The 13,334-nt window shown below is 45.9% G+C and overlaps 1 protein-coding gene across 4 annotated transcripts in view; it reads left to right on the top strand.

Moving 5' to 3' along the window:
- FMNL3 (formin like 3) overlaps window positions 1-13,334 on the top strand; it is a 105,369-nt gene that overhangs the window by 60,602 nt on the left and 31,433 nt on the right. For all 4 annotated transcript variants that reach the window (XR_005777700.1, XM_040425493.1, XM_040425492.1 and 1 more), the window contains exons 2-4: window positions 8,581-8,664; window positions 10,963-11,043; window positions 11,662-11,738. Coding sequence is in view for 3 of the 4 variants with exons in the window: in XM_040425493.1 (XP_040281427.1) it covers window positions 8,581-8,664; window positions 10,963-11,043; window positions 11,662-11,738 (242 nt within the window). In the remaining variant the exon portion in view is untranslated. The remainder of the gene's footprint in view (window positions 1-8,580; window positions 8,665-10,962; window positions 11,044-11,661; window positions 11,739-13,334) is intronic.

Below are 13,334 nucleotides of genomic sequence, written 5' to 3'. Positions count from 1 at the left end.
ATAGAACAGGTGGATCTCCTGACGTATGACACTATAGCAATACAATGGTATATGTCATCCGTACTTCCATGTTAAAAAAAACATATACCGCGCAGTATACTTTATTTGCAGGAGGCCTCTGTATGGAATAGAACAGCAGACTGAAAAAGTATACCAGTCTGATGGAGGCTAAAAAGTCATTGGACCCCAAGCTACTCATTCTCTGCGGGAGACAGCCGAGTATAGCACTGCCATACAGAATGAATGGAGCGGCATGGTGTATGCTTTATCTACCGCTTCATCAGATTAGGTGAAAAGTGACCTCTGATCTCTGGATTAGTGGTAATCAAACCCCTAAGATCAGTTAGCTATCCCCTAAACTATGGAGGGGATAACTTCTAAATTTGGCACAACCCCTTTACTACAATCGTAGCTTCCCTAAGGCTGGGTTCACACCTGAGCGTATTCGATAAGCACTGTTTACAGGCGTTTTTATTGGGCGTTTTTGAGGCGTATTTTGGGGCGTTTTTGTATTTTGGAAACGCGCATGACCGTCGTACGCGCGTTCTTTCTATTGACCACAGAGGCGTACACTGAAAAACATAGGTGTTACGCGCGACAATACGCCCCAAAGAAGCTCCTGTACTTCTTGGGGCGTAGGGCGTTTTAGGCTGGGTTCACACTTCAGCGTTTTACAGCGCGTTCAAACGCGCTGCAAAACGCTCAACACATGAAAACCAATGCTTCCCTATGGCCCTGGTTCTCACTTGAGCGTTTTACAGCGCGTTTGAACGCGCTGAAAAACGCCCTACGCTCAAACAAGTTCTTGAGCTTCTTTGGGGCGTTTTGACGCGCGTTTGTGGCCATAGGACACTGCAGTCAATCACACAAACGCGCGTCAAACGTGCGTTTACTATTGCAAAAAACGCGCGACAAAAACGCGCATTAAACGCGCATATCAAATACGCTCAGGTCTGAACCCAGCCTTACAGCGCGTTCAAACGCGCTGTAAAACGCTCAACACATGAAAACCAATGCTTCCCTATGGCCCTGGTTCTCACTTGAGCGTTTTACAGCGCGTTTGAACGCGCTGAAAAATGCCCTACGCTCAAAAAAGTTCTTGAGCTTCTTTGGGGCGTTTTGTTGCGCGTTTGCAGCCATAGGGCACTGCTGTTAATCACACAAACGCACGTAATACGCACGTTGACTATGGACAAAAACGCGCGACAAAAACACGCAACACAAACGCGCGTTAAACGCGCATATCAAATATGCTCAGGTCTGAACCCAGCCTAAGTCTGGGTTCACACTTGAGCGTTTTACAGCGCGTTCAAACGCGCTGTAAAACGCTCAACACATGAAAACCAATGCTTCCCTATGGCCCTGGTTCTCACTTGAGCGTTTTACAGCGCTGAAAAACGCGCTGTAAAACGCCCTACGCTCAAACAAGTACTTGAGCTTCTTTGGGGCGTTTTGACGCGCGTTTGTGGCCATAGGACATTGCAGTCAATCACACAAACGCGCGTCAAACGCGCGTTTACTATTGCAATAAACGCTCGTCAAAAACGCGCGTTAAACGCGCATATCAAAGATGCTCAGGTCTGAACCCAGCCTAAGGGAAACATTGTTTTTTGCCTGTTGAGCGTTTTACAGGGCGTAGGAACGCGCTGTAAAACGCTCAGGTGTGAACCTAGCCTTAAGGCTGGGTTCACACTTGAGCGTTTTACAGCGCGTTCAAACACGCTGTAAAACGCTCAACACATGAAAACCGATGCTTCCCTATGGCCCTGGTTCTCACTTGAGCGTTTTACAGCGCGTTTGAACGCGCTGAAAAACGCCCTACGCTCAAAAAAGTTCTTGAGCTTCTTTGGGGCGTTTTGTTGCGCGTTTGCAGCCATAGGGCACTGCTGTTAATCACACAAACGCACGTAATACGCACGTTGACTATGGACAAAAACGCGCGACAAAAACACGCAACACAAACGCGCGTTAAACGCGCATATCAAATATGCTCAGGTCTGAACCCAGCCTAAGTCTGGGTTCACACTTGAGCGTTTTACAGCGCGTTCAAACGCGCTGTAAAACGCTCAACACATGAAAACCAATGCTTCCCTATGGCCCTGGTTCTCACTTGAGCGTTTTACAGCGCTGAAAAACGCGCTGTAAAACGCCCTACGCTCAAACAAGTACTTGAGCTTCTTTGGGGCGTTTTGACGCGCGTTTGTGGCCATAGGACATTGCAGTCAATCACACAAACGCGCGTCAAACGCGCGTTTACTATTGCAATAAACGCTCGTCAAAAACGCGCGTTAAACGCGCATATCAAAGATGCTCAGGTCTGAACCCAGCCTAAGGGAAACATTGTTTTTTGCCTGTTGAGCGTTTTACAGGGCGTAGGAACGCGCTGTAAAACGCTCAGGTGTGAACCTAGCCTTAAGGCTGGGTTCACACTTGAGCGTTTTACAGCGCGTTCAAACACGCTGTAAAACGCTCAACACATGAAAACCGATGCTTCCCTATGGCCCTGGTTCTCACTTGAGCGTTTCGCGCTGAAAAACGCCCTACGCTCAAACAAGTTCTTGAGCTTCTTTGGGGCGTTTTGACGCGCGTTTGTGGCCATAGGACACTGCAGTCAATCACACAAGAACTTGTTTGAGCATAGGGCGTTTTTCAGCGCGTTCAAACGCGCTGTAAAACGCTCAAGTGAGAACCAGGGCCATAGGGAAGCATTGGTTTTCATGTGTTGAGCGTTTTACAGCGCGTTTGAACGCGCTGTAAAACGCTCAAGTGTGAACCCAGCCTAAGGCTCAATTCACACCTGAGCGTTTTACAGCGCGTTCCTACGCGCTGTAAAACGCTCAACAAGGAGAAACCAATGCTTCCCTATGGGAATGGTTCTCACCTGGGCGTTTTACAGCGCGTACGATCGCGCTGTAAAACGCCCGACGCTCACACAAGTACAGGAGCGTTTTTTTGGGCGCTTGTCGCGCGTTCCCGTACATAGACTTTCGGGAACGCGCGACACTGTGTGCACACTTGTCTCTGTATGCGCGCTTGTAAACGTCCGTACAATCGCGCATACAGAGCGCTCCTTTCAGAACGCTCAGGTGTGAATTGAGCCTAAAGCCTTCAGCAGAGTGGTGCTGCCGACGCTGTGTGACTTCAGCCTCCATATTGAACCTGCAAAGGATGAAACGGCTTCCTTATATTCTTTATTGTGGCTGCAGCAATAAAAAGAAAATAACAACATATTTTAGGGGTTTCTCAGAGTTAAATGTTGATGACCTATCCTCTGGATATGTCCTCAAGATGTGATCGGTGGAAGTCCAACTTCAGGCACCCCCGGCAATTTGTTTGAAGAGGCTGCAGTGCTCAGTTAAGCATCGGAGATTCTTCCCAGGCCATTGCCGTCCCATTCAAGTGAAATGGAGCTGAGCTGCAATACCAAGCACAGCCACTATACAGTGTATGGCGCCAAGCTTGGTATATTGTGAAGAGGCTACAATGCTGTGACCCCATCAAACAGCTGATCGGTGGGGGTGCCAGCAATCTAACCCTCCCTGATCAGATATTGATGACCTGTACTTAGGATAGGTCATCAGTATCTAAAACCCGGAAAAACTCCTTTTTAAAGTATATTTATTACAGATTTGCTGCAGAAACAGAAGTCAAGGCAAACCTAGGATTCGCTGTCCACTATAGACATGAGCCAGTGTGTGGGAAGCAGATTGTGAAAAACAGCAAGAGACTGAGTGTACGGATTTCTGGGATTCAGTAAATTAGATTTCAGGGTTTTTAAGGCTGGGAGTCGCCCTGCTTGTTAGAAAACCGAGAGGCTAAAACGCATTAAAAGAAAACCAAAATAATTGCAGAAAGGAAGCGCGTGGATTAGTGTGGATCAGCATGTCAGTAGCTGTCATTGTCCTGTTCCTATAAATGACAGGAGTAGATAATTGTATGGCTGATGCGCAATATTTTCTGCTGCCACCTGCCTGAAAGTGGCTGACCATCGTGCGCGATACTTGCCTCCTGCACAATAGGCATACTGGTCCAAAGCTAATTATTTTGGTATTATTTTTTTTCATCTACCTAAACATTAGATACACCTGTCTGACAACCTGTTCTGGAGCCAATGCTTCCTAAGGGTTACGTCTACACGTAGCTGATAAACCGCAGATTTGTCGTCGTGGATTTGCGCACAGTAAATCCAGCATTTTACAGTCGCGACAAAGTGGATAAAAGTTTAGGAAATTTGGTGCATGCTGAAAAAAAAAATCTGCTGATTTCCTGCTTTGTAATGCACAGGGTGAAATCTGCAGCCAAATCCGTGACAAATCCGCATGGAGATTCCAGTTCAGAAATGATATCCCAGGAGGCCGCTTTCAGACGGAATCCGCTGCTAATGTTAATGAATAGAGCTATTCACATGGGCGTATAATTTCCGTCAGTATTTGAAATCCGCAGCATGTCCGAGTTTTGTGCGGATTTGCTTTCAAATCCGTACATTACAGTCTGTGCAGTGTATAAAGAAGGAAGGAAGAAATCCGCATGTAAATCCTGATGACAATACTGATGGTATATCATCAGGAATCCTGAGCCAGAATACTGACGGATTCTCAATATGCTCGTCTGAAAGTGGCCTAAAGGTCAGCAGAACGTGTTACACGTGGACTAGCGATGGGTATTGCCACAGATTTTACCATACTCACTGCAGAGGGCGAAATCTTCTGCATAAATTCCCATGCTGCCGATTTTTAAAATCCACACCACAGATCGATTTCTGCCAGTGCGGAAATGGTAAAATGGCCTGCATGCTGCTGACATTGTGACCCTATGGCCTTATAATCTGTAAAACTGGCTATACACATTAGTCTTTTGACGACCGAACTTGCTGAGAATGGCGGGTTCAGCCAACAGACTAATATTTGTGGGGAGCTCCCGATTCTCCTCCTACAGAGGAGACCAGGATCGGGTCGGACATGTCCGGCAGCAGCTTTGTCCGGTTTCCCCATAGAATACACATACACCTTTGGGCGAGCCAAACGTGTAAACTGCGCTGTGAACTCGGCGGAGGAACAGACTGCCAGAGTTCACCGTATCCGGCATAGCTGGATACCACCGTGCACCACCGGATCCCCATTCACTGTAAAGGGATCCCGCTGCCTTCCAGCATATATGCTGGCTTTTGTCGGGACAAAGAAATGTTGCATGCAGCATTTTTTTGTCCGGCATGTATATTTTCCACTTATTTTGGGCCAACGTTTATACTAGTTGTATGTGGTCATTGACCACTCTGTCCTTTCAGTTTTAGTAGGTTATTAAGCCAAACGTGGTCACATTCTGTACGGTGTGAAGAATTTCCAAGCTAAATTTCCATGTCTGTTGCCATCTCAAATAAAGTTTCACTGACCCACTTAGCAATCGCTATAAATAGTGTTGGAAATTGCTCTCATTCCTAATTTTTCCCCAATTCTGGTTAGCAGCCAGAACTCTTTAACACCCCATTGTGTGTAAGTGTGACGGGCTGCACCATAGGAGAGCTCACTCCTCAGTGTTTGGCACCTGCCCTAAAATGCATTAATAACTTTATAGGAATGTTGTGACATTGGCACATTTATACCGTGAGTGTGTTGTGTGCATGCGTAGTGGCAGGATCAGTCGTTCTCATCTGTACACTATGTTCTCGAACCCAATAATGACATTATCTGCCTCCAGTCGTGATATTAATTAGAATATACACTGGTTTCTGTCTAATGCTCATACTAATGTCACTGCCGTTACAAAGGTGGTCTGTTTCCTCTAGTGTAATATCCAAGCCTCTGTTACACATATAAAAGGTTCTCCGCAATGCTTCACCTCACTACAGTACATCTACAGTCTCTGTCCACCAACCTCCTATGGTCATATACATGAGAGAGCTGTTGGTAGACCTCCCTATACACATGTACCCTTGGCACCACCAGACGCCTCTGGCAGTGGCTTATCTTCTCAAGAATATTATCGCTCCCAACATCTGCTGGTGGGGGAGAGTCAGGAGGCTCCCATACACATTAGATGGTCCTCCAATCCTACCGAAATTTGGTGGGCTCAGAAGACATTTCTCTTATGTATGGTCCACAGTGAATGGAGTCTCTGCGTTACTTTATTATGGAGACATTCTTACCTAGAAGCAATGCCTCTTTAATACGCCAACATTTTATTCTCCATGAAATCAGTGGTCTATAAAAGAGCATTATGGCTCAGTGGACTTTTGTGGGTGCATATTCTGAATCGGAGCTTGGACGGAGCTTTTAAAGTGGTTATCCAAGAGTAACACAGACCGGCAAGACTAGCTGACCTGCAGTGGAGATCATACACACCTGGTCCCCACTGTTGAGTTTGGTGTCTAACACTCCTGGGCCGCCTCTTCTTCTTCCTGCCTCGCTAAGATCAACTTTTGTCAATATGGGGGACACGTGACCGTAACCCTTTTAATGCTGCCATGTGCATGAGCCCTTACCCTGCAATGGTTTGCCTTCAGACAAACCTGGATGTATGAAAAGATACATGCTGAATTATAGCATGTAGAAACCTCATTGTGATGATCACCCAAGCTTACATTGAAATGTGGTCTTCTGGGGAGTGTTCTTCTCAAAGAATATGGTCAGTGTACATAATATATAAGATGGAACTGAAAATCTATCACTGGAATTCAGGTCTGAATATGAGGCAGTATTGTGGAAAGGTTTCACTTTACCTCAGGAGCTTCTAAAGGCGTATCTAGTCCAGATATGGTATATGCAATCTGTTCTGATGGTAGGATGCTTGGCACCCTCATTTTCATCCTGTGAACCCATGTATGTGTCAGTGTGGGAACCTTTCCTATCCACTTTAGAGGCAGTGGTGATGGATCTGATAACCTTGGGCGGTAGCTCCGGCCAGGAAACTCCCTCTTCAGCCCTAATAACATCCCTCATCCGAGGCGAGGCACAAACTAAACCACGCTTTTCTAAATGTGGAGCAGGGCTTGGGGCATGTGAGCTGAGGATGAGCTGGACCTCCTGTAATCTTTACCAGGGAGCAGAATCCTCTCCTGCTTCTGGGACGTGTGGGGCGCACACGGTCCATTCATAGTTTAGTGGAGCGCTTATGATTATCACATGCTCTTTATTACAGACCTTTAACCGTAGCTTCATTCTAAGAGATGTAACATCAGAAGAAATGCTGTGATTTTATGTATTTAGGACTTCGATTGATATTCGCTGCGTGTATATGACCTACGCTGATCATCTCCAATTACTTTAATCACAGCTATTTTGATGATGAAAATTTGTGACAGACCATACGGTGGGGTGTTCATTGTGTGCCAAGCCTATTCTATTACAAAATGTAACTCTAAATGTTCTCATTCTTAGGCTACTTTCCCACTTGAGTTTTTGCCTGATCCGGCAGGGTTCAGCAAAAACCTCTTCCGTTACTGATAATACAACCGTCTGCCTTCGTTATGAACGGATCCGGTTGTATTATCTTTAACATAGCCAAGACGGATCCGTCATGAACTCCATTAAAAGTCTGTTGTGTCTGAAAGAAAACCGCGTATAGGAACGCAACCAAACGGAACGGAATGCATTTTGGAGCATTGTTCAGTTCCTTTTTGTCCCCATTGACAATGAATGGGGACAAGACAGAAGCATTTTTCTCAATACCAGAAAAGAGAAATGCTAGTGTCAAAGTAGCCTTAATGTAGGGGTACGGCCGCAAGGCGACATGCCGCGTGACACACAGCTGTTGCTTGTGTACACAGTTGAGTTGCGTACCGTATGTGGTTTACATTAAAGTCAGTGGAGTAAGGGTTCGATTAGACAGTGATCTTGGTTGTGTGACAGGTGTCGCGGCCAAGTATCACAGTGTAGCAGGGCAGCCATAGAAATAAATGGGGTCGCAGCACAACTTGCACCCTGGGACCCCAGAATCACAAAAAAATCCAAACCTGCTGGATGTTTTGTGATTTCTGAGGTCACGTTGGCGGCACATGTGCTGGTTGCACGTGCAACACTCTTCATTTCTATGGCTGCCCTATTACATTGCGATACTTGGGCGCGACACCTTTCAGGATCGCAGTGTAGCCAAACCCTTGAAGTCGTGCGCAAACTTGTATTCCATTCATTTATATTCCTGCTCCTTCTGGACTTTGAAGTCAGGGAGGTGGTCCTATCTGTGTACACAGTCATAGAGGGAAGGCTGGACTTCAAAGACTAGAATGAGTTTGAATGAAATACAAGTCATACTGAATCTTTTCCCATAAAACTATATATCAGTCTGCTCAGCTCCTCCTGATCTAGAACGTATTGCATTCTCAGTAGGACAGGTTCACTTGAACTGTAAACCTGGTGACATGTAGAAGTGTACAGAAGCGTTAAAATGCATGAAAGGTCTTACGTGCTCCTTGTTGGGCACAGCCGACGACATCATTTCACATACAGACTTCTGGAGCGTTGGCAGCAGAATACATGCATCAGTAGGAAAATGAAATCCAGTTCATGTCTGATAACTGGGCTGAGATGTGCAATTCTGGTTCGTCATCTGACTGACAGGTTCCTTTTTCTTGATTGTTTCTTCCAGAGTTCCATGAACCTTCCCCCCGACAAGGCGCGGCTCCTGCGACAGTATGACAATGAAAAAAAGTGGGATCTCATCTGTGACCAGGTATGGCCATGTTTCTGAATCTACAGACGGCGCGAAATGGAATATTCAGTGTGGGATGGGGCTTTAAAGGGGTTGTGGCAGGCAGTGACTGAGACGAGTCTACCTGGCTTCGCTAGTGAGGCTCGTCACCGCCTGCCATTGGCTGCCCCATTCCCCCTTCCCATCTACGCATGGGAAGAAGCAGCTGCGGCGGTGCGGGGACTGGGAGCGGCACGGTAAGTAGAATCACTCTGAGGGGCCTGGGCATATGGGGGAGCATTTGTTAGTGTCGGATAACCCCTTTAAGGAATCGGCAGTTTTCGATTTTTGCATTTTCGTTTTTGCTCTCTGCCTCTCCAGACCCTCATTATGAGGGCTTGTTTTTTTGCAGGACAAGTTGTAGTTTCTAATGGCACCATCTATATTGCATGCAATATAGTGGGAGCTGGAAAAAATTCAAATTGGGGGTAATTGGAAAAAAAATATGTGCCTATGCGGTAAAACTGACCTGTTAACTTAATTCTGTGGGTCAGTACGCTTATAGCGATAGTTCCCCCCCCAGAATTAAATTTACTTTGCATAGCCATATTCCGAACCCCATAACTTTTTATATTTATGTCTACGTGGATGTGTGAGCGTTCTTTTTTTGCCGGGTGATCTGTAGTTTTTATAGAAACAAAAATGGAGAATCAGCCATTTAGATTTTTTCCCCCCGTTTTACGGCGTCCATTGTACGGGACTAAATATGTTAATATTTTGATAGTTTTGGGACATGACGATACCTATGATCTTTATTTTTGTTATTGTTTATTTTTAATATGAGGTAGGGGAGATTTCAATGTTTATATGTTTAAACTTTTTTATCTTTTTATATAAAAAAAAAAAACCAAACTCTTTTACTTCATTTTTTATTTTTTTTATTTCCCGTGAGTGACTTGAACATGCAATCGCCTGATCACTTCTTCTTCTATAGACTGCAGTGAATTACCATGGCAGTCTATGGGAGTTTCATTATGTTCCTATGGAGCCCATAGGAGCATAGCTGTGGCAGGCCTCAGATCCTTCAGTGGACCCAAGGCTACCACCGCAACCAAACGGCTTCCTCAGTGAGGGAGGCATTCAAGCTGACCGCGGGATCTGAGAGGTTAAATGTCTGTGATTTGCAATACCGCTAATCGTGGACATTACCTCCGGGTGTCTTCTGTTTTAAACCGTAGTGACCCGGCGGCCATGACGCTAGCTTTTGAGTGGGTGCCATGTGTAAACCCCGGACTTCCGCCATACATGTATGGCTGTCATCCTTAAGGGGTTAAAGGGGTTTTCTGGGAGTAGAATATTGATGGCTTATCCCCAGGATATGCAGACCTATTCACTTGAACGGAGGCACTGCCCCCCAACGAGTTAAGTAGGTCTGGATCCGCCTTGGCAGCCGCACGGCTTGTGCCCGTGCATTGGGGACCGCAAATTGCGATCCCCAATGCACGGAGCGGCTGAGCAACGGTGTGTGCATGAGGCCTAAGATAGGAAGTTCCACCTTCCTGGCTCCAGCAAGAACTGCTGATGTGTAGTTTTAGTCACTTGTACGTCTTGTGATTATCTTCTCATGAAGCGGCTTTCTGTTTCGTGTTTGTTATTACTGCAGTTTCATTGTGGTTTTTTTAAGTGATTTCCCTCTGGGAAAAATCCTGAAAAGTGTGTTCACATCTAAAATGAACCTCTGCCAAATAAAAAATAGAGGGAGAAAGGTGGTCTATGGAACGGTGCAGGGGGGGCTCTGAAAGATCTCTGTCATTGCTCGCCTTCAGAGTGTGAGTCAGCCGCATATGACAAGATGAGCACCCAAATCACTGCTATGAGGGGGACATATTGCTATTGCTACATTAGCAGTTCCCTTCTCTGTTCCATCATAGGGATGTGATGGATCCGTCATTGACAGAGGCTCTGGGTGACCCCTACAAAGCAGATATGAACAGAGCCTAATAAAACGGGGGTAGACAATGAGCTTTTATGTCATACAGAACTTTTCTATATTTAAAGGGCTACTTTCACTTCAGCCTTCTATGGCCGAGATCGGAATAAGTGACCGAGTGGGCTGCGCTCATAGCGGGAAAAATCATAGCTCGCTGTCTAACCTTGTTGGTGTAGCCCCCCATTCACTGCTGTGTATGAGAGTTACGGAAACAGCGGAGTGCAGTCAGATCAGATGTAACTCTAACCCCCAGCCAGAGCTTACATGACAGGCTGGGGAATAGCCCTTTAAAGTTGCCTTTAATTCTGCGTTATTTATCTCTTATTATCTTTTTACCGTTTTATATTTAGGAACGGTTTCAAGTGAAAAATCCCCCGCACACGTATATCCAGAAGCTACAATCCTTCTTGGACCCAGGAGTGACCCGTAAGGTAATGATGGATTCCGGTATAATGCTTGTATTTGTGCTTTTTCTTCCTCTTTTGATAGTTTGGAGTAATGGCGAATAAAAAACATGGACATTGGGTGTAGTCATTTTAAGGGCCCATTCACACAGCGGATTTTGAAAACTCCAATTGTTTTCAGTGGAAGGCCGCGCCGGAGGTCGCCTCCTGTGACCTGCAGGGAACAATGCGGTGAGCAGTGAGGTGATCACCCCTGCAGAGCCGCTACTTATTTGGTCAATAAAATAAAATATTCGGTTTTTCCAGTTTTTCTTCTTTGCCTTGTCCCAGCCAGGCACAAGGGCAGCTAAGCGGCTCCACGGTGTGAGGACCCTGTCAAAGCCCTCCACATTGAGGTGGTCGAGCACTGGGCGATCTGCAGCCCTTACCTCAGTGAATGTTCAGTATTGACCGGAGTAGATACAAATTGTTATTTTATTTTAGATTTTCAGACCCTGTTAGGGTGAATTCACATGTTGCAAATTAGTTGCAGATTTCCAATGTGGATTTTCAAATCCGTATTCTATTAATTCTGATGTGGAATCCTCTAATTTGAACTGTTAACCTTCTGATAAGAACTTTTTTTTTCCCCCTTACACATGACAGAAATTCAGAAGACGGGTCCAAGAGTCTACAAAAGTGCTGCGAGAACTGGAAATATCTCTAAGGACAAATCACATAGGGTGAGGACGACATCCAGCAGCAATCTGTGTCCCTGTGTGTGTTTTTATTTAATTCTTAAAGGGGTTGTGTCACCTCAAACATCTCTAGAACGGTGCACCTCAAAATGAAGGGGAGCGCACTGTGCATGCACGGCTGCCCTCCATTAATTTCTATGGGAGTGTGGAAATTAGCCCAGTGGCATGCTCAGGCACGGCCATCCGCTCCGTTCACTTCTATGGAACTGGTGGAAATAGCCGAACCAGCACTCAGCTATTTTCGGCACTCCCATACAAATGAATGTAGGGCGGCCGCACATATGCAGGGTGTGCTCTTGTTCACTTTGGTAGCTCCGTTCTAGAGATGGGTACAGATCCCATCTCTGGAACCCGTCTCTATCTGACATTGATGGCATACTCTAGTGATATACCACCAACGTTTGAGGTGAGACAACCCCTTTAAATGGTCTAAATGCTGTTCCTATATCACGAGTGGCAGGGTTTCCCACTGCATCTTATCTTGAACCTACTGAGCAGTATTTTAAGGGGCAGAGAAGCCCATTAAAGGGGTTGTCCGAGTGAGCAGATCAAACAATGTGACCACTGAGGTGAACGGTGACAGCTATGGCCAGCAATTTAGCTGCAGTGGTCATGGAGGCAAGCCACTTCTGGTCCAGACGGGAATGGAGCTGCAGCTTTGGAACAGCAGCACCGTAGACACGTCAGTGCATTTCTTTTTTTTGTCACACGTTATTGGAAGAGGTTAAAGGGGTTGTCTCACTTCAGCAAATGGCATTTATCTTGTAGAGAAAGTTAATACAAGGCGCTTACTAATGTATTGTGATTGTCCATATTGCCTCCTTTGCTGGCTGGATTCATTTTTCCATCACATTATACACTACTCGTTTCCATGGTTACCCTTCAATCCAGCATCGGTGGCCGCGCTTGCACACTATAGGAAAAAGCGCTGGTCTATGTGCGCTCCTATGGTCCTTGCCACCAGAGAAGCCAGTGCCTTTTTCCATAGTGTGCAAGCACAGGCACCGATGCTGGATTGCAGGGTGGTCGTAACCATGGAAGCGAGAAGTGTATAATGTGATGGAAAAATAAGTCTAGCCAGCAAAGGAAACATTATGGCTAATAACAATACATTAGTAACTGCCTTGTATTCACCGTCTCTACATAATAAATGCCACTTGCTGAAGTGAGACAATCCCTTTAAGCCTGCTCCTAGGCCAGACAACCCCTTTAAGTCTCTGTCTGTCTCTTGTAAGTAGTTGCGAGTGAAGCCAATGGAGATGTTTATTGTCCTGTAGGGTTGACAATCCGATGGGATTCTCAAATTTGCTTCAATTCTGTAAAGCAGAGAAACATGGTGGCATGTTACTTGTTGCAAACCTGGACCTCTTGACCAGGTCCAAGTGAAATCTTCTGTCCCGGTCATGTTACGTGCTAATTCCACTAGTCCACCCGGTTTATGGCTGGAATGGCCAACCTGCGGCTCTCCAGCTGTTGTAAAACTACAATTCCCACCATGCCCTACTGTAGGCTGATAGCTGTAGGCAGTCGGGGCATGGTGGGAGTTGTAGTTTTTCAGCAGCTGGAGAGCCTCAGGTTGAC

Source organism: Bufo bufo, chromosome 3, assembly GCF_905171765.1.
Source record: "Bufo bufo chromosome 3, aBufBuf1.1, whole genome shotgun sequence".
NCBI classification, from domain to species: Eukaryota; Metazoa; Chordata; class Amphibia; order Anura; family Bufonidae; genus Bufo; species Bufo bufo.
This window is presented reverse-complemented; position numbering and strand designations above follow the sequence as displayed.